A 22922-nucleotide genomic window follows, 5' to 3' on the forward strand; every position below is an offset into this window, starting at 1 on the left:
TTTGCCTACGATTAGCTAATCTTCAGACCTCGCATCGTTTACTCTCACGCCCTGAAGATTAGCTACTTAATTATCAGATTGCGAAAAGCCCTAAAAGAATTACGAACGGCTACGATTAGAAGATTAGCTACCAATTAAAGGATTATGGACGGCTAAGATTAAGACTTCATTCTCTTTTTTCTTCAAATATTAGGGGTTTCCAGTGAGATTAGGGTTTTCTTATCCTTATAGGATTTGGTTTTGAATTGTGTATAAGTACAAGGGAGGCCACGTTCGTTTTCAGGCATCTCATCAATTCGCATCAGACAAAGCATTATTCTTTGCCCTAACTGTTTAGAGTCTCAGTTCCTTAGGCCGCAAGAAACCAGAATTACCTCAGTCAATATATCCATCAAAATCACAAGGAGACGATCCAGCTGCGACTTCATGGACGCAGTAAATATGATTTCTGAAGGCTACTTCAGCGATTCATCTGATGACGACTTTGTTGATGCTGCAGACTACAGCAGAGATTCATCTGATTCTGAAGATGTCGGTGAATCCTTTGCAGACTATAGCAGTAGTTTTTCTGAAGACCATAGTAGTAATTCTTCTGAAGATCATGTCAATGATTCCGACTTCTATGGCGGATATATTGAAGAACTTAGTAGGAATTCTTCTGAAGATCATGTCACTGATTCCGGATTCTGTGGTGGATATGTTGAAGAACTTGGTAGTAAGCCCGAAGAGCCTGGCAGCAATCCTGAAGAACCTAGCAGTAATTCTAGTTCCTTTGAGCAGCTTTACCGTTGTTACCCTGTTTCCGTCCTCAAGAAGGAACATCTCGAAAAGGGCGATAAAATCATAATGCCCTTGTCAGCCCTCGATCGCCTTTTGTCGAATTTACAGGTCAATTACCCCATGTTGTTTGAACTCAGTAATCCCGGTAATTCTGGACGAGTTGCTCACTGTGGGGTGTTGGAATTTGTTGCCGACGAGGGCCTAACGTTTTTACCCCACTGGATGATGAAGAAGTTGCTTTTGCAAGACGGCGATCTTGTTCAGGTGAAAAACAAGAGCCTTGTGAAGGGAACATACATCAAGTTGCAGCCGCACACCATGGAATTTCTTGACGTCTCAGACCCGAAAGACGTCTTGGAGACTGCACTGAGGCGCTACTCTTGTTTAGCCACTGGTGATACCTTCGTGGTCCCTTGTAACAATGAGGAGTACTACATCGACGTAATTGAAACAAAGCCGTCCCCTGCAATCTGCATAATTGATACCGACTGCGAGGTTGATTTTGCCCCTCCACTTGATTACGTGGAGCCCCGAAAGCCGTCAGTGCCATCTACTCAGTCTAAGGAGAGACCGACAGAAGCCAAAGAGGATGAAGAACCGTCTGAGAAGATACCGAAATTCATCCCCTTTACCGGTTCAGCAAGACGATTGGACGGAAAACCAGCATTGGACCAATCGGTTGCACCGGTTTCCTCTACTGAATTTCTCGGACAGAACCAGCAGGAGAGTGAGAATGGAACCAAGGGTTCTATGTCATCAACTTCTGCGTCAGCGGGTCGACCTAATGGAAAGCTTGTGTTTGGTAAAATTGGTTCAAATGCCAACCGTCCCACGAATGAAACCCCAAAAGTTGCCCCAGAGAAGAGCAGCCAAGAGCAGTCTCAGATGGCCGAAAAGCCAAAATTGCAAGCATTCACAGGGAAGAAGTATACACTACAAGGATGAAGTTACGGAATGTCTCCTTCGTCTGTTCTTTCGTAAGATGGCTACGGGTGAAGGCTTGTGTAACAAGTAAAATCCAGATAAAATTGTTTCCTTTATTATTTCTCTGTTCTATGATCCTTTCTTTTGTGTGATTTTGATACGTAAGTGTATAGTCTGGAGACTAGTATAACCCAATCTACTTTATGAACATGTTTTATCATACTTCGCATTGGTGCAACACTGCAACTCACTGTCTAATCTGAAATGCTATACTTGGTATAAAGTTCGCAAAAACGATAGCTAACGTTACAGTTTTGGACGTTAAGCCCTTGATTCCAATCCCTCTTTTCAATTTGTGTACTCTGTTTAGGGAAAAAACACACAACCACGACCCAAATACAACGAGTATTGAAAGAAAGAATGACGAGAAACTCAATGACAGAAAATTTATTTTCTCAGAGGCCACTACTAATGCTATGGTCTTTCAGTATCAGTGGTGTTCATCTTAACTTTGAGGGTAACTCTATCCATATAGCTTATGTATTTTATGTCCCGCTACAAATTTTGCAACTTTGGATGTGTTATCATTTCATGTCTCACTACAAAAACTGGAAGATCGAAGGTATTCTACGAACATACAAAAGTAACTTGCTTTCTCCGATCTTAGACAGAAAGAATGCAGACATGCCTTAACAAGTTATACGAAAAAGAAACATATGAACACAAGAAATACCTAAATTTGGGCGTGACCACCGTGCGTGCCCTCACTGATATTTCAAACACAGATCCCGTGTCAGGCTTGCACCGAGCTCATACGACTGAACCTGTTATCTCGCCTCCAGTTGTAAATTCCTGAAGTCCCAGATGATACAGAATGGTGCCACTAAAGGGTGCATTCGCTATAAGTTTATAACTGGTAATCAAGAATCAATCTAATGCCAGGCAAGAACCAATACACTGGTTTCACATTAACCGCTAAAACTTGCTTCACCATTTGTTAGTTTTTCGGGTCAAACATCAAGCTGAAAGTGTGCAAAAGCACTTGTTGATAAACTCATTGAGCTTTCCCACCAGCAGGTGCTTACATACAGTTAAACACAATCCATCTAGCAATGGACAAACTACCCTAGCTAACTAGCCTAACCCGCGTCTGCAAAAGTTTCAACCATATATTGAAGAAACGAAACACAATTGCTTAATTTGTTATGAGAAAACCATTTCATACTATAAGCATTGGAGCAAGAAACATCACAGTACAAAATAAAAAAAACTGAAATTTCGACACGAAATCGAAGAAAATCATCGATACCATTATAAGAAATGATTCAAACTGCACTTGCAGAGTCATTATTTTGCAGGAGCATATTCAAGTGACACATTATTCAGCCGCTCCACCGCCACAATAAGCGCCTGAGTTCCCAAATTGCCCTCGCCGTGAGCCTTCAGCGACAGATAAAGCTGCTGAGCCAGGGCTAATCCGGGAAGAGCAAGTCCCATCTTCTGGCACTCCTTCAAGCAAATCCCCAAATCTTTCACGAAGTGGTTCACATAGAATCCCGGCTCCAAATCCCTCTTCAGAATCCGGCCGCCGTACAAATCCAGCGACTTCGACCCTGCGGCGCCCACTTTGATCGCATCTAGGAAAAGACCCACGTCGAGGCCGGACTTGTGGGCGAAGATCATACCCTCCACCAGACCCACCATCGTGGAAGCGATGATCGTCTGGTTCGCCAGCTTCGCGAACTGTCCCTTTCCGGCGCCGCCCATATAATTCACTTTGCCCATGAGGGAGAACAGAGGGGTTAGCTTGCGGACGGTGTTTTCGTCGCCGCCGGCGAGGATCGCGAGAGTTCCGTTCTTGGCGCCAACGTCGCCGCCGGTGACGGGGGCATCGACAGCTGAGCAGGATTTGGACTCAGCGGCGGAGGAGATCTCGACGGCGAGGGAGGGTTCGGAGGTGGTCATGTCGACGAGGATGCCTCCAGGGCGCAGTCCAGAGAGTGCGCCGGTGGTGGAGTCGAGGAGGACGGAGCGGACGTCGGAGGGGTAGCCGACGATGGAAAAGACGACGTCGGATTTGGAGGCGACGGCGCTTGGGGAGTCGGCCAGGTGGGCCCCGAGGTCGACGAGAGGCTGGGCCTTGGAGAGGGTGCGGTTGAAGACGGTGAGGGCGTAGCCGGCCTTGAGGAGGTGGGTGCACATGGACCGGCCCATAACGCCGGTTCCAATCCACCCGACCCGGGTGTCTGACGGACTTATGGGGGAATCGGATAACGCGACGGTGGCCATGTGGCGACAGCGGAGGAGGAGGGAGAGAGTGGCGGTCCTGGTGGAGCGAGAGAGTGGACGGAGGAGTGGAAGTGGAAATAGTTTGACTATTTTGAGTTTTGTCATTTGGGTTATCTAAAGCCGACGGTGACTTTTCTGTTGCAAATTCGTATAAAATCCAACGGCTCCTGTTAGAGTAACTGATGACGTGGCGGGTTATCCAAGGTGGGCGCGCAAGTTCGGGGCTCCAACCCGCCAAACCTAACTGTCTTTTGGGTCTGCTTGGACAAGTTTTAAGGATTGAGATATTTGGGCTGTGATTTGAGAAAAAATAAACGGATTACCAGTTCCGTTCTCCTAATTACCTGACGATCAAAAGATTCGTGGTCACATTTTTGAATTCGATACGATAAGAAACACATCTGTTATGATCCACCATCGATATCAAATGCAAGGGCGAGAACCGTGTATTTCCGTAAATACCCTTACGATCGTTAAGTTTTGTTCGATTTCAATTTTGATAGCTTTGTCCTGGTAAACCATTTTGGTCATTTCGTCTGATTTAGGCGAAACGGAGAAGCAAAATGTAGCGCTAGTCCTTGATGGTAAACCATGAGGCGAAGGAGAAATCAATAAGCACAAGTGTCGAATGGATTAAACTATCAAATAAACACGAGAGAGGTAAGCGTAAGACCGGCATTGATTCAAGAAAGTCCTGGCGCAGCACGATTCATGTTCCGCTGCGCTGTATGAAACAAAAGAACCAATTTGGTCAGGTTCTAATGTGCCGCACCATACAACCTGTTCAGAAACCAAGTCATTCGATGAAGGCTAACTAATTCCACATTAATGCAAACACGAAAGTAACAATCATCCTCGAACTAGTTATCCGGCCAGACTATAACGTACAATCCCGAAAATATAACCTTCAAATAATTATTTGGAACTAGTAAACCAGCCAGACTATAACAATGATCTTAATAGTTAACCTAGGAAAACCAAACCGATTGAGTTTACCCATCTTCTTTCGACATGGTTGTTGCGAGCTTCGTGTCTCTACTATGTACTGCTCTTCAAGCGCCTCGAAACAAAACTGAAAATCTGTTTTAGGCTCTTTGTCCACTGAAAGAACGGAAAGACAGAACCATTAATCAATCAATGGCCAAAATCAAAGAATCACAGACTACAACGCCACTCAGTAGTTTCAGAAATCCAAATATTCGCACATTCGTAGACTACAACGCATACCAATTCAGCAACGTTCTATTCAGGGCATAAAGGACAGGACTAGTATGGCACACACAACATTTTTGCTTTGAAATTGAGAGGAACAGCGAAACATAAACCATCTGGCTTACTTCTCAAAGGAAGGGGATTTCCTTCTCTACATATTGATCACATCAATCCCGACATGCATAAACAAGAACATCAAGCGGTTCACAAATCCGGGCCTTCCTTAAACTTGAATGATGCTATTCACATCTACTCTTTGTGAACCTTACGAGCCTCAACGCAACAACTGGTTCCCAAAGCATTCAATATCCATATAACCAGGACAAGTTTGTGTAAAATAGTCAATTCTCAAAGCATGAACACAAGAATTACAGAAAAGCGATGATCAAACAAGCACCAAGGCCAGCATGCAAATCCTAAACCAAGTCACAACAAAATTATCACATTGTCCACGAAAATTAGGCGAAAACAATCCAATGTATGCAAATTCTGAGCACTCGTAATCCGCGAAAATTATTGCAAAGCACTCTTCTGCATAGCAAAAGCATCTCCAATACACAACTTAATCCACGGCTCGAAGAACAATTCAAGGAAGAAAGCAAATTTGAATTCGAAAAGCGTTACACAAGCTATAACTTCTTGGTTATTCCAAAAAAACTATTAAAAGACAGAGCACAACATAAACATATCTTTTCTGCGAAAATTAGCAATAAAAACCTTAACTTTCCCAAATTCCTCAGTTCAATGCCAACCCATTCTCCCTAAATACAATCTATGAATCTAATCATCATCCTTCTAATCAAAACCCTTCCTCCTTAATCCTTACCTTAATCATCCGATCAATCACTTAAACTCGAAGGTTGGAACTGGCGGTGCATCGAAACTCTCCAAAACCTTCGTCTCGCTTCCGCTGCTCTTAGCCTCAGGTTCATTGCCCTTTCCAAACAACCCTCCAAACCACGATCCTGAGCTCAAATTCGCCTCAGAGCCGCCACTAACAGACGTTGCCATCTCCGGTGGGCCTGGCTGACCTGGAGCCCGGCCCATCGGAGGAAGACCAGGCACACCGGGCATATTCGCCGGTTCTTCAATCACAACCGGCATCTGCTGCTGCTGGCTCATAAACTTATTAAGCATAATCCCAGCTCCTTCAATCAGCGCTAGGAGAACGCCACCGAAGGCGGCCGATCGGGCCGAGGCGCCGAGTCCCTGGCGCATCTGAAGGAAGCCACCGGTGGCGGCGCCGGCGATGATGGAGTTCCAGGGGTCCTCCTTCTGGCGGACGTAGACCATGGTGCAGTCGAAGGCGGAGAAAAGGCCTCCCCAGACGGCGAAGCTCCCGCCGACGCGCGGCGCGTTCATCCGGACGGCCTGGGATCCGCCGACGAACCGGGCGCCAGATGGGGAGTGGTAGACGCCCTTGAGGAAGTGGAAGGCGGACCCACCGACAGCACCCATGCCAAAGGCACCGCCGATGTCGTCAAGGATGCGGTCGGGGCACGGTTCCCGGGATGTTTCTGGAGTCCCCATATTTCTGCCGAGAGGCGGTGGTGGGCGGAGAAGGTTTTTCGCTGCTTTCGAAGGATTTTGTTTGGAGAAGGCTTTTGTTTCTGGTTCTAGGTTTTTGTTTGGTGCTCTGACGGAAATATCCTTGTATATGCAGCGGGTCCGGGTCGGTACGTTTTGGCCCTATAAGGGGCATTATCGTCCATCCGAGTCCATGTCAGTCGGGTTCATCGTAGGTTCTAGAGTACGACGTCGTATAGCAACTTACAGATTCCAAGGCAGCCGTTAAACTCCCCGCCATCCTCACTCTCCAGTAAAGCTTCGTAGTGGTGGCTGGAACCGTTCAGCAATACGATGTCGTTTGAACTGCGGATAAGCTCCACAGTGAATCAAAAGGCCTCCAATTTCTTCAGAAATCGTTTCTGAATCAGGTTTTTATTCTTTCTCTGTACCCCCTTTTATGTTTTCGGATTCAGTTTTCTGATTCTTTTTGAAATAGTGAATGCAATGTATGCGAATTTAGCAAAAGGCCAACCATTTCTCTTGGAAATTAGGGTTTGTTCGAGACCCAAATCGTTTCACACCTCAAAGTTTCAATCTTTACAAATTGGGTCTCATCCAAAACCCCCAATAAACCTTAGTCCGATCAAACTCACAAAACCCACATCCAGGTTTGGTGAAAAAAATTATGGGTTGTCACATTTGGTTCGGTTTTCGACCGGTTCGTATTGTGAGATTCTGGAAAAGGGAATTGTTGCAAAACCCAGAAGTGTTTCTGGGGGGTTTAGGATGAGAAGTGGTACACAGAATTGGTGTTTTGTAAGAGGACGAGGTTTTTCGAGTTGGTTTGGTCAGAAAGTAAATGGAGGGAGTGGTGTGGGAAGAGCTGGGCGAAGACTGCCGTGGTTGCCGGCAGCAAAAGCTAAGGGAGCACGAGGTTTGGAGAAAGGACCTACGGCGAAGACATCTGTTTCGTCTTGGGAGGAATCTGCAAAGAGGTTAGAGAGGAGAGGGGGGGGGGGGGGGGGGGGGGAGGGGCCCGTGGACCATCAAAGAGTTTAGATGGAGATAGTAGTAAATCGTCTTGGGACAATTCAGCGAGTATGTTAGAGGAAGAAACAAAGTCGAAAACTGGTCGTGCTTCTTGGGAGGTGTGAAGAAAAAGTTATGTTAGGAAAAATGGTGCATCAGAGTATGGGAGTAGAGAAGGTAGAACTGGAAGGGGACCTTTGGTAAGGGATCGTCAAAATGATTACCTTGGGAGGGACGGAAGATTGGGGGAAGCCGATACAGAAAAAATTTATGTTAGCAAAAGTGGTCCATTTGAGCATGGGAGTAAAGAAAGTAGAATTGGAAGGGGAAGTGCGGTAAAGGATTATCAAAGTGATTACCGTAGGAGGGACAGATGGTCTGCATAAAGAACATTACTACGTTTAGCTTCCTAAAGTTTTATTTGTAAGGTGAAAAAAAAAAAAAAAAAAAACAGAAATTTTCTAAAACGATTTTGAGACAAGACTTACAACTGATTTAGTTACTTTAGGATCCTTGGCTGGATTTTCCTTCTTTAAGTGATTTCTTTTCCGCTCAGTTGAGTTACATGCTACATTTCTGAGATGAGCGTTTCGAGATTGTGATTGTTGCAGTAATTGGTTGCCGAGATATTGACTTGAAACAGTCTTCTCACCTTCCCCAAACTGTTTATTCAGAGCGGCCCGCACAGGTCTCGAGGGGTACTCTTCGATTCCCATGAGCTTGGCAGTCAGACTCGGCCCTTTCCCTGCCTTTTGCGAAGCAGCTGTTGTTGCTGCAATGGTGGAGTCACTGGTGGTATGAAACATAGAACTCTGGGTTGAGCTGGTGGAGGGAGTATCCAAGCATGAATCCATATATCGAAAATAGTTTACCCTTTTCGACAGATTCTGTATTTTTTACCAGTTTCTGCGTCACAAAGCTGTCTCTGATCACCTTCTTAATCTCTGGATTTCCATTCCTTGAAAACCATCAGCAGAACGCCTCGGTTTTTCAATTTCCGTCACAGATTTGTGTTTTTTTGTTCAAGTGAGACGTACTCTGAAGCTTCCTGTGCAACTTGCTAAGCATGACAAGAGAACCCTCCCGATCAAGAGCTACTTCCAAGTAGTCTTTCACAATGTCCTATGACTGCTGTCCTTCGAACCTCATCTCTTTCGACCAGGAATCAATTGTGCGGTTTAGCTTCTGAGATCCTCTGGACACTTTGACACATTTTTAGATTTCGCTATATCTTTCTCTGGTGAGTTTCTGACATAATTTCGGTTATATAGATTAAATTTGGCTTTAATGAAATTATGTGGTTGAGATTCTGTGACATGTGATTTAATCTCAACCACATAATTTCATTAAAGTCAAATCTAACGGTCAAGAGGGTGCCCTCATTTTAAAAAAAAAATGGGGATCCCTTCCCTTATGGGGCCTGTTTGTGTGTGTATATATGTAAATTTATTCTCCAAGGTCCATCTCTCTAATCACTTTTTATAAGGGACAAAACCTTATGAAGTGGGAAACCTTTTGGTAGTGACCAATATGGGACAATGAAAATTCTACCCAAAATTTCCAACAACCATTACAAACAGTCTGAAAAGCCAATTACGTTTAAAGGCACAACCTGTACAACATCATTTCATCTGTTGTGTTCTTTTTCACAATGAAAAGTCATTAGCATACCTGAAGGACAACGGATGAAGTGATGAACCCGAATGCATGTTCACAAACCCAGGACCTAAGATGTATATAGAAGATGAAAGGTCAGTATTACATTGTAAAACCAAAACAAAGTAGAATCACTGAAAACGTATGTTTTGACTGTAAACCAGGCATTATATAATGAATGTGAAAGAAGCATGTAGTGTCATATGCTGCATTACGGGTATACTTCTTGTCCAAATCCAACATTGACCATACCATATGGGATGCAGGAGCCAAGTTAATAAATTAGAGTCCTAGTGTCTCATGTACTAAATGCAGTTCACACATGTACTCTGCAGGTTTGTCTTTGAGTCTCTCTATAATACAAGATAAAAATATTTAAAATGATTTATAATAGTCTAATATACGATAAACGGACACGATTTACGGATTTCTAAGATTCTCGAAAAAAAAATCCGACAACAACCACATATAATAAATAAGCAGTGATGTTAGGTAGACTAAATTTGTAGAATACATTTACAAATTAAATAATATATAATCAATAAAAAATAAGTACATTAATCAATAATTAAATAATAATTTAATCATTAACTTCTATGTCATTTAATTTATAAATTTTTTTCTATAAATTTAGTTTCTTCAATATTAGCCACAAACAAAAATGATAAAAAGAAAAAAACTTAAATGTGAAGGATAAAGGATAATTAAAAATCATTATTTAAATAATGGGTGCTTGCGTTTGATTTTTTTCAGGAGTTTGACAAGATTGAGAGATTTTTTAATGTAACCGTCACACGAGGTGGTATGGATTATATGTGTTAAAAGATTAATAACTTAAAAATTAAAAATTTTCATCACTTACATAAAAATATATGGTGTGCCATATATATTCGTATCACAACTAAAAATTTCTCTACAAGATGAATGGGAGTGGGTGGCAATATTTGGTGGGCCCTAACTTGGATTGTTTCTTCCCTCATGCACTGGGACTTTCTTATATTTTCTCTAGAGACCATCAATTTCCTTTTCTTCGAGGCTGCATAATTGGTTTCTTCTTTGTTGACCGCACTGTTTTAGTTTCTACAGTGGAAAGCCCTTTTTGCCCATGTGCCCACGCGTTTTTCATTGTTAATCTCTGTACTTCGACCGTGCCTTCTTATCCGCCTTACCTTTGGCTTCGTTTGTGCTTTTCGTGTCTACCTTTCGCCCTCTGTTTTTCTTGAATCCTCCGTTGCTCTCGAATCTTTCGTTCCTTATTTCACAAAATATTCACCAAACAGATCCCGATTTTCGTTTTTTAAGGGATTTTGTTTGCGCTCTCCGTTTTGAGGGAAGTTGTCCTCTGTAAAGCTAGCTGTAGAACTAGGGTTCTGGGAGTTTTGTGGAAAGTCATAAAATTCGTTTTTATTTTGCGTTTTGCTACCTCAGTTCATAAATCTCAGATTTGGCAGCGTTGGAACACTACTGTTATTTTTTGGGTATGTTATATGTCCTTTCATTTTTTTTTATTTTTTATATACTGTTAGTGGAGGAACCCATTGGGTGAAGTGGTAGGTTTAAAAATGAATATCATCTAGTGGAAGAACCCATATGTGGTGTTTAGTTTTTAGACAAGATGGGAAGATGTATGAACAGTTGGAGGTCATACCATTTTCCAAGTTCTTTATTAATGTAAATGTTTATGTTATTCTGATTAGAAACTTAGGTGAATAAATCGTTTTCGGATTTGTAAACAAATAATTGCTTACAAAATAATGAAATCTGTTAAATAAAAATAATTGCTTACAGTAGATAATAAATATAAACATTATTGAAGCATATGTTTAAATATTTTTAATTTATATGAATCGATAGATTGCTATTGCATTCTGTGCCTAAATCAAATCACTAACTTGACCATGCTCTTTATTTGGTAACTGTGTGTATTTCTTATTTGAATTAGCAGGGTTTGTATGTTTGTTTTTCAAATTTGATTTTGTGTGATTTCATTTTGATAGATATTTCAGAATTTCAGAAAGTAGGTGCAGTTTGATCAATTAAGGTCAACCTGATTTACAGAGGTCTGATTACAGGTACACTACAAATTGCCTCACTTTTCTACCAAAAGGAAAATATTAGCTTGGTTTGACTCTTATTTGGATTGTGTAGATTTGGTTTGACTCTTATTTGGATTGTGTAGATTTGGTTTGATCTCTTAATTTGTGTTGTGAAAATTTTGTTTGAATTAATTTGGGCTGGGCAGAGGAAGCAAATAATTTTTTAAATTCATGAATTTAGTTTGGTTTGTACATATGCTGATGAATATTATTTCCCGGAGCATGAACATGTCAAGAAATTGTCCGTTACAAATTATTCAATAACTTCTTGTAAGGATCAACTATTAGATTTCTACTGTTCTACTTTCAATCTTAGACGTCCAGTGATCAGATTGCGGTCGTGGTGTTTCATTGGATACGTCCTTTCCTTAATTTTTTTCAAAAAGCAACTCCTGCTTTTCCACTTAGTTTTTTACTCCAAAAGCAGCTCTGCTTTTCCACTTCTTTTTTTTTTTTTTGTTTTTTGGTCCTCTGTCCTATTATGTGTCGGTGCACTTTTGTCTCCCTAGGGCCTGGCCTGAAGGTGCTTTACTTTGAATAAGAATTAGTTTAATCATTGATTAATGTTATTAATTTCAAATTTTACTCAATAATATGGTTTGTCTATTTATTACAAGGAAATGCCAAGGAACTTAGCTCAAAACATGAGACTCTTTATGAACTTTCCACCAGCTTATGTTTTTGGCACAATATTTTGATAATCTTGACACGAAAATTTTACCAAAAACTTGAGGTGGTGAAGAATTCCTAAAAAGTCTCACTTTGAAGAGTCTTCTTACCGCTTCTCTTTATTATATAATATTTAGATTATTGAATTTGGTTGAACTTTAGCACAATTGATATTTAAAGAGTAATATCGAAAATAAAAGATTTAAATTACGACATTGCAAAATAAAAAACAAAATAAAACATAGAGCGAAAAAATTTAAATGAGATTGTGACTGACATTGGTTGGGAATTAATGTAAGAGGAAATATAATGAGGTAGATCATAATTGTTTCTACCCTCGTATTCTTGAAAAGCAAACATAAGCATTCTCTCTTTAACGTAAATAAAGCATCTTTCAGAGTTTCCAAGAATCTTTTGGATAGTCTTTGTCCTTTTGTGTTGCTTTCTTTCCTCTTTTCCTCTATTTTTCCCTGCACCTTCTCGCCCAGCTGTATGTTGTTTATCAAGTCGATACCTAAACATTATTAAATTATAAACTTCTGTTTTTGTAGATTGAAGGATCTTGACTTGCGTTTAGGTGTTTCAGTATCATTGGTTTGGCAACCCAAACACAACCACTGCCATTTTTTTCAGTCGTAATCTGAACCCGCTGCAGCGCCATAACGATGGATATCACCATGACAGCCCACGGTGCCTCCTCTTCATCATCCTCCTCAAAACTTTGGAAGTACGACGTGTTCTTGAGCTTTAGAGGCGAAGACACACGCAATGGCTTCACGGGCCATCTCCATGCAGCATTGGAAAAAAAGGGCTACAAGGCCTTTATTGATGAGGACGATCTGAAAATTGGGGAAGAAATAAAACCCGAACTGTTGCGGGCCATCGAAGAGTCGAGGATCTCGATCATTGTCTTCTCAAAGAGGTATGCGGATTCGAGTTGGTGCCTCGACGAGCTAGTGAAGATCATGGAGTGCAGATCCAAACTGGGGCAACATGTTTTGCCAATATTCTATCATGTTGAAACTTCAGACATCAGGAAGCAGGAAGGTAGCTTAGCCCCAATGTTTCAGAACCACGAAGAGGACATCAGTAAAGAAGAAGATGACAACAAACGGGAAGCTAAGAGAAAAAGGGTAGAGCAATGGAGAGAGGCTCTTACTAAGGCTGCAGACTTGTCTGGTCACGATCTTAAAAACACTGAGAACGGGTAACTATTTATTTTATTCAACTTTAATTATTTAACCGCAAAATTTAGCTTCCCCCATAGAACTCCCTTTTCTTTGCCTTTTAGCCCATCACATATATTTTTCCAGACTGCACGTCGTGACTCGTATTTGTGTCTCTTCCCTTCCACTTAACTCTAGAATTAACACTGTTAATTATTATATGTAACTAATTAAAAAAAAAAAAAACTAGGAATTGAAGTAAAAAAACACGAACACCCGACAACCACACCCAAACACCGAAAACCCATCCCCTATCACATTATTACCTTCCCCTTCACTTTCACTTTCACTTTCACATGTTCATTTTCCTCGCTCTCCTCTTCATCTTTTCTATCTCTCTCCTCACACTCACTCCCTTCACCGTTGTCGTCAAAGCCCATGATTTCCGGCTTCAAATCGTGGCGAAGGGTCGGGATGAGCGGCTGCGATTGAAGGTCGATTTGCTGCCATATCTGCTTGGCATCGAATCCGTCGATCAAGACCTGATATAACGGCGATTTAGGAGTGATTAGCGCTCGGGACTACTTGTGCTGTGTATTAATAATTTTTTTTTTTTGAAAAGGAGATGAAAAACGGAAGGGGTTAGGGTTTGGGGTCTCTCAGTGAGAAAATCGTAGAGAGAGATGGTTGAGAGAGGGTTTATTAATTTGGGCATGATTAGGAACAAGGTAAATCAAGGTCAAACAATTTAATGCTTTAGTTTTTTTAATTAGTTATGTGTATATATATTTTAAATACCTATTAATGTATTAATAAAATCTTATTTGTCAATTAAAGCTTCATATTATTATTCTAATCCTCTCTATTAAAATAGTACAAAAACAGAATACATGAGCAATTTAGTAATTACATACAATAGAAATTTTGCTATTTTTTTACACAAACATTACAGCCTGGTAAACATAACACACCCTACTTACTAGTTAAAAATTAGATGCAAGTGGCTCTTTACCATGGTGGTAAAAACAAGTTGAGATGTTGCATATCATCATGTCGGTAGCTAATCTAACACTTAATCTAATAAAATATATCATTGACCCAAAAAAAAAAAAAAATTAAAAATTAGATTAAAAAATTAAGTAGGTTTTGTTGAAGCTCACGTCTCCCACTTCAGCCCCTTCCCCTTCTTCCAAGTTCCAGCCCAATTGTATTTCCTTTTTTTTTTTCATAATTTTTTTTTATTAGTCTCTTGTAAGGTTAAGCTTAATCCTTTCTTTTAGTGTAGATAATATCACTTGTTAAAAAAAAGTGACAAATATTTTTATAAAAAGTAATACACAAATTTAATTACAAAGTTTTATTTAAAAAAAAAAGTGACAAAATTATTTTTATAACAATTAATAGACAAGTTTACTTATACATGTATAACGTGTGGACATATGACTAGTAATTTTATTTTTTTATTTTGAACAAACGATATTATCTACGCTAAAAGGAGAGGGGTAGGCTAAGCCTCACAATGGGCTAGCAATAATGTGGTTAAAATTCGCATTTGGCGAGAATCGAACTTAGGACATGTCACTTACAAGTGAAGAAGAATATCACTAAACCGTAATACTAAGTGAAAATTAAGTGAAATGACACATGAAAAAAAATAATAATGAAGAGACATGCAACTAGGGACAACAAACCCTTGGTCATTGACTGGGCTTTAACTAGAAAAATTCATTAAATTTGCTTTATGACATAGATTACATAATTTTGCAGTCCTAAAGGCCCTTATTATGTGATGATATATTTAGTTATGTTTGTGGGTAAATTTGGCTAATTAATGATTGTTTTAAATTCCATAAGAATTAAATTTTCATGTTAATATAACCTGCATGGGCATTAGTAGGCAAAATTTTTAAACTAGATTTTCAAAGTTGTATGATAACAATTTACCTATTGATGCTGGATAAATTATTGTACATGATGATACTCTATAAGCTCGTTTTGTGGGTCGGATGGGGATAGGCTGTCAACCATTAAAATGGACTCAAGTCCATTGCCGGGTGTTTGATGCGAATAATGAGCATTAGGGATGATGGGATTCCAATTTTGGTTACAAGTCCAGAAAAGGGGTCGTACAAGGTGGGGTTGGTCGTCGCGAGCAGCAGCCCTGGAATCATCAGGAGCAGCGGCGTGGGGTCGTCGTAAGCACAAACCCAACATTCCAGAAACGAACCTTCTCCGATGACTCTTCTACCACCGTCGATTACGATGACAATTACTATGATCCCCACTTTGATTGATCCCCTTCTGCTGCTTCAATCGTCTTCACCTTCGCCCCCTCCCCTGTCCAGTAATTTTCTACTATCCTTTTTGCATTTTCTTTGATCTCAATTGCTTTGTTTTCGTTTCTGGAATGTTCGGTTTAGTGCGTGGGATCGGCCTTTCTGTGTTTTCTTTGCACTTCTGCTTTTCAATCTGTGTTTTCTTTGCACCTCTGCTTTTCAATCCAAAGATCATCTACACCAAAATGTAGATGGATAGCCAAACCCATCCCATCCAATCCTAGCCTAACCACTCCACCAAACGAGAGATTTTTCAGTGTGACTAATACACGGAATGGTACATCACGTGTCACTATATAAATGATGGAATATGTATGCTATAAAGTTAATAACTTAAAAAATAAAATTTCTCACCACTCTTATTAAAACACGTGATGTACCACTTGTATTCCCGTTACAACTAAAAATTTATCCCACCAAACGTGCCTTATAGGTAAATAACTTGCCTATGCTATCTAGATAAATATACAATATATAGGTAAATTACTCAGAGAACAAAATGCACAATTACAATAAGCCCGCAATGCCACAAATTAAAAAAGATAAATTAGTGAATATGCAATTTAAATAAATGGAAATTGTTATTATCACTTCAAAATTCTTATTTGGCACTCTAAACTTTCTATAATTAAAAAGAAAAATAAACTTGTGAGGTGTGTATAATGAGATTTTGACGTGTTAATAACAGTTTCCAAATACATTAGTAAACATATATATACAATATCCATAGTCTTGCAGATTAAATTAGTGAATATAAATTAGTAAATCAATATAAATCTAGGTAAATTACGAGAAGCTCAAAATGCATAGGTTAATGTACATAGTCTTGCAGATATAATTATTGAACACACAATACAATATTTAAAAACACGGAAAGAAAATAATTAGATTTTGTTGTCTAGATTCTGTAGGTTATCTAATGGCGTAAGGACACATTTGATAATAGGTGTTACTGGTACAAGTTGTAAATAATTTGTAATAATAGGTTACTTATTTGTCGACGTGACAACTTTCGTAATAATAGGTCAATTATCTGTCCACAAAGAAAATCAGCTCCACCAGAAAACACATTTCATCTACATTTTGTTTTTATATCAACAATATATGTTTCTTCTGATTAGTTAATTCTTGCAAATAGTAAGTCACTGCAAGTCTGCACCACCATTTGTATTTTCTTACAAATTGTGTTTTCAGGCATGAAGCAAAGCTTATTCAGAAAATTATTTATGAGAATATTTGGAAATGGCTCCCCAGCACAAACAAATTACATGTGGCCAAGTACCCAATTGGAATCAATTCTCGTGTTGGAGATATTATTACTTATCTCTCGAGTGGTGAATCGAAAGATGTGGTCATGGTTGGAATTTGGGGGATGGGTGGATTGGGTAAAACAACAGCTGCCAAAGCCATTTATAACCAAATTCATCCTAAGTTTGAATCGAAGAGTTTCCTTGCCGACGTTAGCGACACTTCAAGTAAACATGGCCTGGTTCATTTGCAAAAAAAACTTATTTGTGACATCTTGGATCAAGAGTCTAAAATAAGCACGGTTGATGAAGGTATCTGTCAGATAGAAGAGTAATTTTCAGATAAAAGGGTACTTGTCATCATGGACAACATAGATGAAGTGGAACAACTCAATGCAATAGCTGGAAATCACAAGTGGTTTGGTCCAGGAAGTAGAATTATCATAACGACACGAAATGTACGTCTACTAATAAATGTGGACAAAGTATATCCGGCTCAGAAATTGAATGAAGGAGAAGCTGTGGAGCTCTTTAGTTGGCATGCATTTGGAAATAGTTGGCCTAATGAAGGATATCTTCAACTCTCAGAAAAAGTTGTTTCTTACTGTGATGGTTTGCCACTAGCCCTTGAAGTTTTAGGTTCTTCTTTGTTTAAAAGAACCATAGCATGGTGGGAATGTCAATTGAAGAAATTGGAAAGAATTCCTAATGGAAAAATAATAAAACCACTAAGAATGAGCTTTGACGGGCTAGATGATACGGAGAAGGCTACATTCCTTAACATAGCTTGTTTCTTTATTGGACAGGACACGGACCGTGTTGCAAAATTATTAGATGCATGTGGATTTTTTGCAACAGTAGGAATTGGTGTCCTCTGTGAACGATGCCTTATAACTGTTGAAGACAACACGTTGAGTATGCATGATTTGCTTCAAGAAATGGCCAAAGTAATCATTTCTGAGAAATCTCCTGATCACCCTGGAAAATGGAGCAGGTTATGGAATTGTGAAGATGTCATCGATGTATTGACATATAAATCTGTAAGTACATCCCAATAAAATTTTGGATTTTTGCATCGTACAAGAAAAGCATGTCTATTAATTATACTTTAAACAACATTCATGTGTAAATATATGCGGTTGCGCAAGGAAAACTCAATTAGCCAACAATAGTACTTGCATATATTCACTGTATGTGATTTTGCCTGATAAATAATAATACATGTAAACATAAGCAATCCCTTTCTTACGCAGTATAACCTTTTGTTAACAGGGAACTGAAGAAGTTGAAGGACTTGCTCTATGTTTACCTTATGGTTATGACAATGCTAGTTTCAGTACAGAAGCATTTGCCAATATGAAGAACCTGAGATTGCTCCAGCTCTACGATGTAGAGCTTAATGGAGAATACAAACATTTTCCCAAAGAGTTACTATGGCTGTACTGGGAAGAGTGCCCTTTAAAGTCCATACCAGATGACTTTTTTAATCAAGATAAACTAGTTGTTTTAGAGATGCAGTGGAGCAAACTGGTACAAGCTTGGGAGGGTTCCAAGGTACAATGAATTACACCTGATGATGTTCTATTTCTATTTGTTTTTTTGGATTTCTTCTCTTTTTTTTATAACATGTTCATTTCAGATATTAATTTAAATTTTCTTTTGACTTTCTGTAACAGTCGCTACATAACTTGAAAACCCTTGATCTTAGCTATTCCTTTTCCTTAGAGAAATCACCGGATTTTTCACAAGTCCCAAATCTTGAAGAGTTGATTTTGAAAAATTGTAAGAGTTTGTCCGAGATTCACCCCTCCATTGGTCATCTTAAAAGACTTTCTTTGGTGAACCTTACACGATGCCATGAGCTTATTTCTCTTCCAAGGGATTTCTATAAGTCAAAATCTGTTGAGACTCTTCTTCTTCATGAGTGTTTGAAATTCAGAGAAGTGCATGAGGATATAGGGGAGATGATATCACTGAGAACACTTAAAGCAGAGCATACAGCCGTAAGAGGATACAAACATCTACCCAAAGAGTTAACATGGTTGTGCGTGGAAGGGTGCCCTTTAAAGTCCATATCAGATGACTTTTTTAATCGAGATAAACTAGTTGTTTTAGAGATGCAGAGTAGCAGTCTGGTACAAGTTTGGGAGGGTTCCAAGGTACAAGGAATTACACCTGATGATGTTCTGTTTCTTTTTGTTTTTTGGATTTCTTCTCTTTTTTTTATAACATCTTCATTTCAGATATTAATTTAAATTTTCTTTTGACTTTCTGTAACAGTCGCTACATAACTTGAAAACCCTTGATCTTAGCTATTCCTATTCCTTAAAGAAATCACCGGATTTTTCACAAGTCCCAAATCTTGAAGAGTTGATTTTGAAAAATTGTCAGCGTTTGTCCGAGATTCACCCCTCCATTGGTCATCTTAAAAGACTTTCTTTGGTGAACCTTGAGTGGTGTGATAAGCTTATTTCTCTACCAAGGGATTTCTATAAATTGAAATCTGTTGAGACTCTTATTCTTAATGACTGTTCAAAATTCAGAGAAGTGCATGAGGATATAGGGGAGATGATATCACTGAGAACACTTGAAGCAAAGCATACAGCCATAAGAGAAGTACCACCTTCCATAGTAAGATTGAAGAATCTCACTCGTTTATCCCTTGACGAGTACTGCATCAGCGTAGAGCTCAAAGGAGAATACAAATATCTGTGTTGGGAACGATGCCCTTTAAAGTCCATACCAGATGACTTTTTTAATCAAGATAAACTAGTTCTTTTAGAGATGCAGCGTAGCAGTCTGGTACAAGTTTGGGAGGGTTCCAAGGTACAATGAATTACACCTGATGATGTTCTGTATCTTTTGTTTTTTGGATTTCTTCTCTTTTTTTTTATAACATCTTCATTTTGATATTAATTTTAATTTTCTTTTGATTTTCTGCAGCAGACGCTTCATAACTTGCAAACCCTTGATCTCAGCCAGTCCCTTTCTTTACAGAAATCACCAGACTTTTCACAAATCCCAAATCTTGAAAAATTGATATTGAAAGGGTGTGAGAGTTTGTCTGAGATTCACCCCTCCATTGGCCATCTTAAAAGACTTTCTTTGGTGAACCTTACACAATGTCGTAAGCTTATTTCTCTTCCAAGGAATTTCTATAAGTCAAAATCTATTGAGACTCTTCTTCTTCATGGGTGTTGGAAATTCAGAGAAGTGCATGAGGATATAGGGGAGATGATATCACTGAGAACACTTGAAGCAGAGCATACAGCCATAAGAGAAGTACCACCTTCCATGGTAGGATTGAAGAATCTCACTCGTTTATCCCTTGACCACATCAGCTTAAAGCGTACAACCAAAGAGTTAATACAGTTGCGTTGGAAAAGATGCCCTTTAAAGTCCATACCAGATGACTTTTTTAATCAAGATAAACTAGTTGTTTTAGAGATGCAGTGGAGCAAACTGGTACAAGTTTGGGAGGGTTCCAAGGTACAATCAATTACACCTGATGATGTTCTGTTTCTATTTGTTTTTTGGATTTCATCTCTTTTTTTTCATAACATCTTCATTTCAGATATTAATTTCAATTTTCTTTTCATTTTCTGCAACAGTCCCTACATAACTTGAAAACCCTTGATCTCAGCTATTCCTCTTCCTTACAAAGATCACCGGACTTTTCACAAGTCCCAAATCTTGAAGAGTTGATATTGGATGGCTGTTTGAATTTGTCCGAGATTCACCCCTCCATTGGTCATCTTAAAAGACTTTCTTTGGTGAACCTTGAGTGGTGTGATAAGCTTATTTCTCTACCAAGGGATTTCTATAAATTGAAATCTGTTGAGACTCTTATTCTTAATGACTGTTCAAAATTCAGAGAACTGCATGAGGATATAGGGGAGATGATATCACTGAGAACACTTGAAGCAGAGGATACATCAATAAGAGAAGTACCACCTTCCATAGTAAGATTGAAGAATCTCACTCGTTTATCCCTATCAGGTGTGGAAAGTATTCATTTGCCACATTCGTTACACGGCTTAAACTCTTTAAGGGAATTACATCTCTCAAGTTGCCAATTAGCTGATAATGAAATCCCTAAGGATCTTGGGAGTCTAATTTCTTTACAAGTTTTGGATCTTTCAAGGAATGATTTTCATACCCTACCCAGTCTCAGTGGTCTTTCAAAGCTTGAAACTCTGCGGTTAGATAAATGCTTTAACCGTCGTACAATCCCTGATATACCACCAAATGTGAAAGTTCAGTATGAGTAATATCCTGAGGTCGATTCGTGCAATGTTATGTAGGCAGAGAAGATTGGGAGGAGCTACTATATAGCGACTATCTTTTCAAGCTGTTACTTTGGAGTTTGAGGTTCTTTGGGGTTCTTGAAGCAGATTCTACAGCCATAAGACAAGTACCACCTTCCATAGTAGGATTGAAGAATCTCACTTTTATCTCTGATTACTGTGCCTCGTCATTTGCCCAAATTACCTAATGATGCAATCCCTAAGGATCTTGGAGGGAATGATGTTCATACCCTACCCAGCCTCAGTGGCCTTTCAAAGCTTGGAGGGAATGGATGCATATATCTTCATACAATCTGTGATTTACCAACAAGTTTGAAATTTCTGTATGCCGTTGATTGCCCAGCATTGGAAACAATGCCCAATTTTTTGGAAATGTCAAATATGAAGAACTGGAAGCAAGTGATTCTCCCAAACTCACTGAGGCACCACGCTTGGATAAGTTATTAAACCCCATGACATGGACTGATATGAAAAGGTTTACCAATCTCACAGCTGATTTTGGCAAGAACATCATACAGGTATCTATCTCCCCCCTCCCTCTCTCTCCCCTAAGTTCTAATTGCCTTCCTATTGTGCGCATGCAGATTCCTATGGTTTTTCCAAAACGTAGTTGTTTTGAATTTTGAAGATATATTGCATTCAGAAACATTTCAATATTACAAGAACCGATATAAGATGCATCCAATGATTCAATAAAGAGCACTCGAATTCGCAGAAATACAAATGCACCAATGTTTTCTTCTCAAATGCACGCTCTCATTTTACGAGTGCAACCATACTTAATATTCAACGCTGGACATTACATAATCAAGTTCTTGTAATTCAAGAAGGCCATACCTCCACTCACTCTGAGATACAAAGGCATCTGTTTCTTCTTCCTTAGGGTTTTCGTCCTGCAAGACCTGCTTTGATTGGGGAAGCGTCACTTTTATATTCCGTAATAATTCTCTTCTCACTTTCTTCACTCACGACATATTTGGTCTGCATAAAGAACATTACTACGTTTAGCTTCGTAAAGTTATATTTGTAAGGTGAAGAAATGAAAAAAAAAAAAGCAGAAATTTTCTAAAACGATTTTGAGACAAGGAAGACATACAACTGATTTAGTTACTTTAGGATTTTTGGCTGGATTTTCCTTCTTTAAGTGATTTCTTTTCCGCTCAGTTGAGTTACATGCTACATTTCTGAGATGAGCGTTTCGAGATTGTGATTGTTGCAGTAATTGGTTGCCGAGATATTGACTTGAAACAGTCTTCTCACCTTCCTCAAACTGTTTCTTCATAGCGGCCTGCAAGGGTCTCGAGGGGTACTCTTCGATTCCCATGAGCTTCGCAATCAGAATCGGCCCTTTCCCAGAGTGATTCCAGGTCGCTCGTGCAATCAAAAACCTTTTTCTAAGAATAAGACAATTAAGCATCCAAGTTGAAGAAAATCAAACCCCAAGACCAATGACTAATGCAAGTTAGAATATACCAATCCAATAATGGGGTTTAAGGAATGCATTTCAGAATACGACGTAACAAAAATGTTGATTCCAAGTTGAGCATATATTGTAGAGAAGAAGCTGTCCAAAAAGTGAATAACCACCACGTGATATAGAAAGTCGCTACTGGAAATAGGATCACACTGCAAAAGAACAAAGAGTGAATATGATCAAAAAGCAATCTTGAAGAAAGAGAACGAAGCTTTGATCTCATTAGCT

The 22922-nt window shown here is 39.3% G+C and overlaps 3 protein-coding genes and 2 pseudogenes across 4 annotated transcripts; 3 read left to right on the forward strand and 2 right to left on the reverse strand.

Moving 5' to 3' along the window:
* Positions 1-307: 307 nt before the first annotated feature.
* LOC137746517 (ubiquitin fusion degradation protein 1 C pseudogene) lies at positions 308-1848 on the forward strand (annotated as a pseudogene).
* A 1028-nt stretch (positions 1849-2876) lies between these two features.
* Positions 2877-4127, reverse strand: LOC137747221 (6-phosphogluconate dehydrogenase family protein). Its single transcript, XM_068487291.2, has one exon. The coding sequence runs from the start codon at positions 4096-4098 to the stop codon at positions 3052-3054; it is 1047 nt and encodes a 348-aa protein (XP_068343392.2). The 5' UTR covers positions 4099-4127; the 3' UTR covers positions 2877-3051.
* A 665-nt stretch (positions 4128-4792) lies between these two features.
* Positions 4793-7050, reverse strand: LOC137747222 (mitochondrial import inner membrane translocase subunit TIM17-2). Its single transcript, XM_068487292.2, has 2 exons — positions 6032-7050; positions 4793-5094 (listed from the first exon to the last, which is right to left on the reverse strand). Exon 1 carries the CDS (start codon positions 6733-6735, stop codon positions 6049-6051), a length of 687 nt encoding a protein of 228 aa, XP_068343393.2. The 5' UTR covers positions 6736-7050; the 3' UTR covers positions 4793-5094; positions 6032-6048.
* Positions 7051-10432: 3382 nt separating this feature from the next.
* Positions 10433-21938, forward strand: LOC137746965 (disease resistance protein Roq1-like). Of its 2 annotated transcripts, none has more exons than XM_088689518.1 (9): positions 10433-10877; positions 11397-11471; positions 12716-13371; positions 16861-17953; positions 18186-18467; positions 18590-19072; positions 19194-19739; positions 19857-20402; positions 20525-21938. In XM_088689518.1, exons 4-9 carry the CDS (start codon positions 17276-17278, stop codon positions 21182-21184), a joined length of 3195 nt encoding a protein of 1064 aa, XP_088545644.1. In that variant the 5' UTR covers positions 10433-10877; positions 11397-11471; positions 12716-13371; positions 16861-17275; the 3' UTR covers positions 21185-21938. The 2 variants fall into 2 exon arrangements, with proteins under 2 accessions (XP_088545644.1, XP_088545647.1); XM_088689521.1 differs by having other exon boundaries at positions 19860-20402.
* On the forward strand, positions 12830-15529 carry LOC148698823 (toll/interleukin-1 receptor-like protein pseudogene; annotated as a pseudogene).
* Positions 21939-22922: the final 984 nt, after the last annotated feature.

This window comes from Pyrus communis, chromosome 2 (assembly GCF_041283825.1).
Source record: "Pyrus communis isolate YQ-2024b chromosome 2, ASM4128382v1, whole genome shotgun sequence".
In the NCBI taxonomy this organism is placed as follows: Eukaryota; Viridiplantae; Streptophyta; class Magnoliopsida; order Rosales; family Rosaceae; genus Pyrus; species Pyrus communis.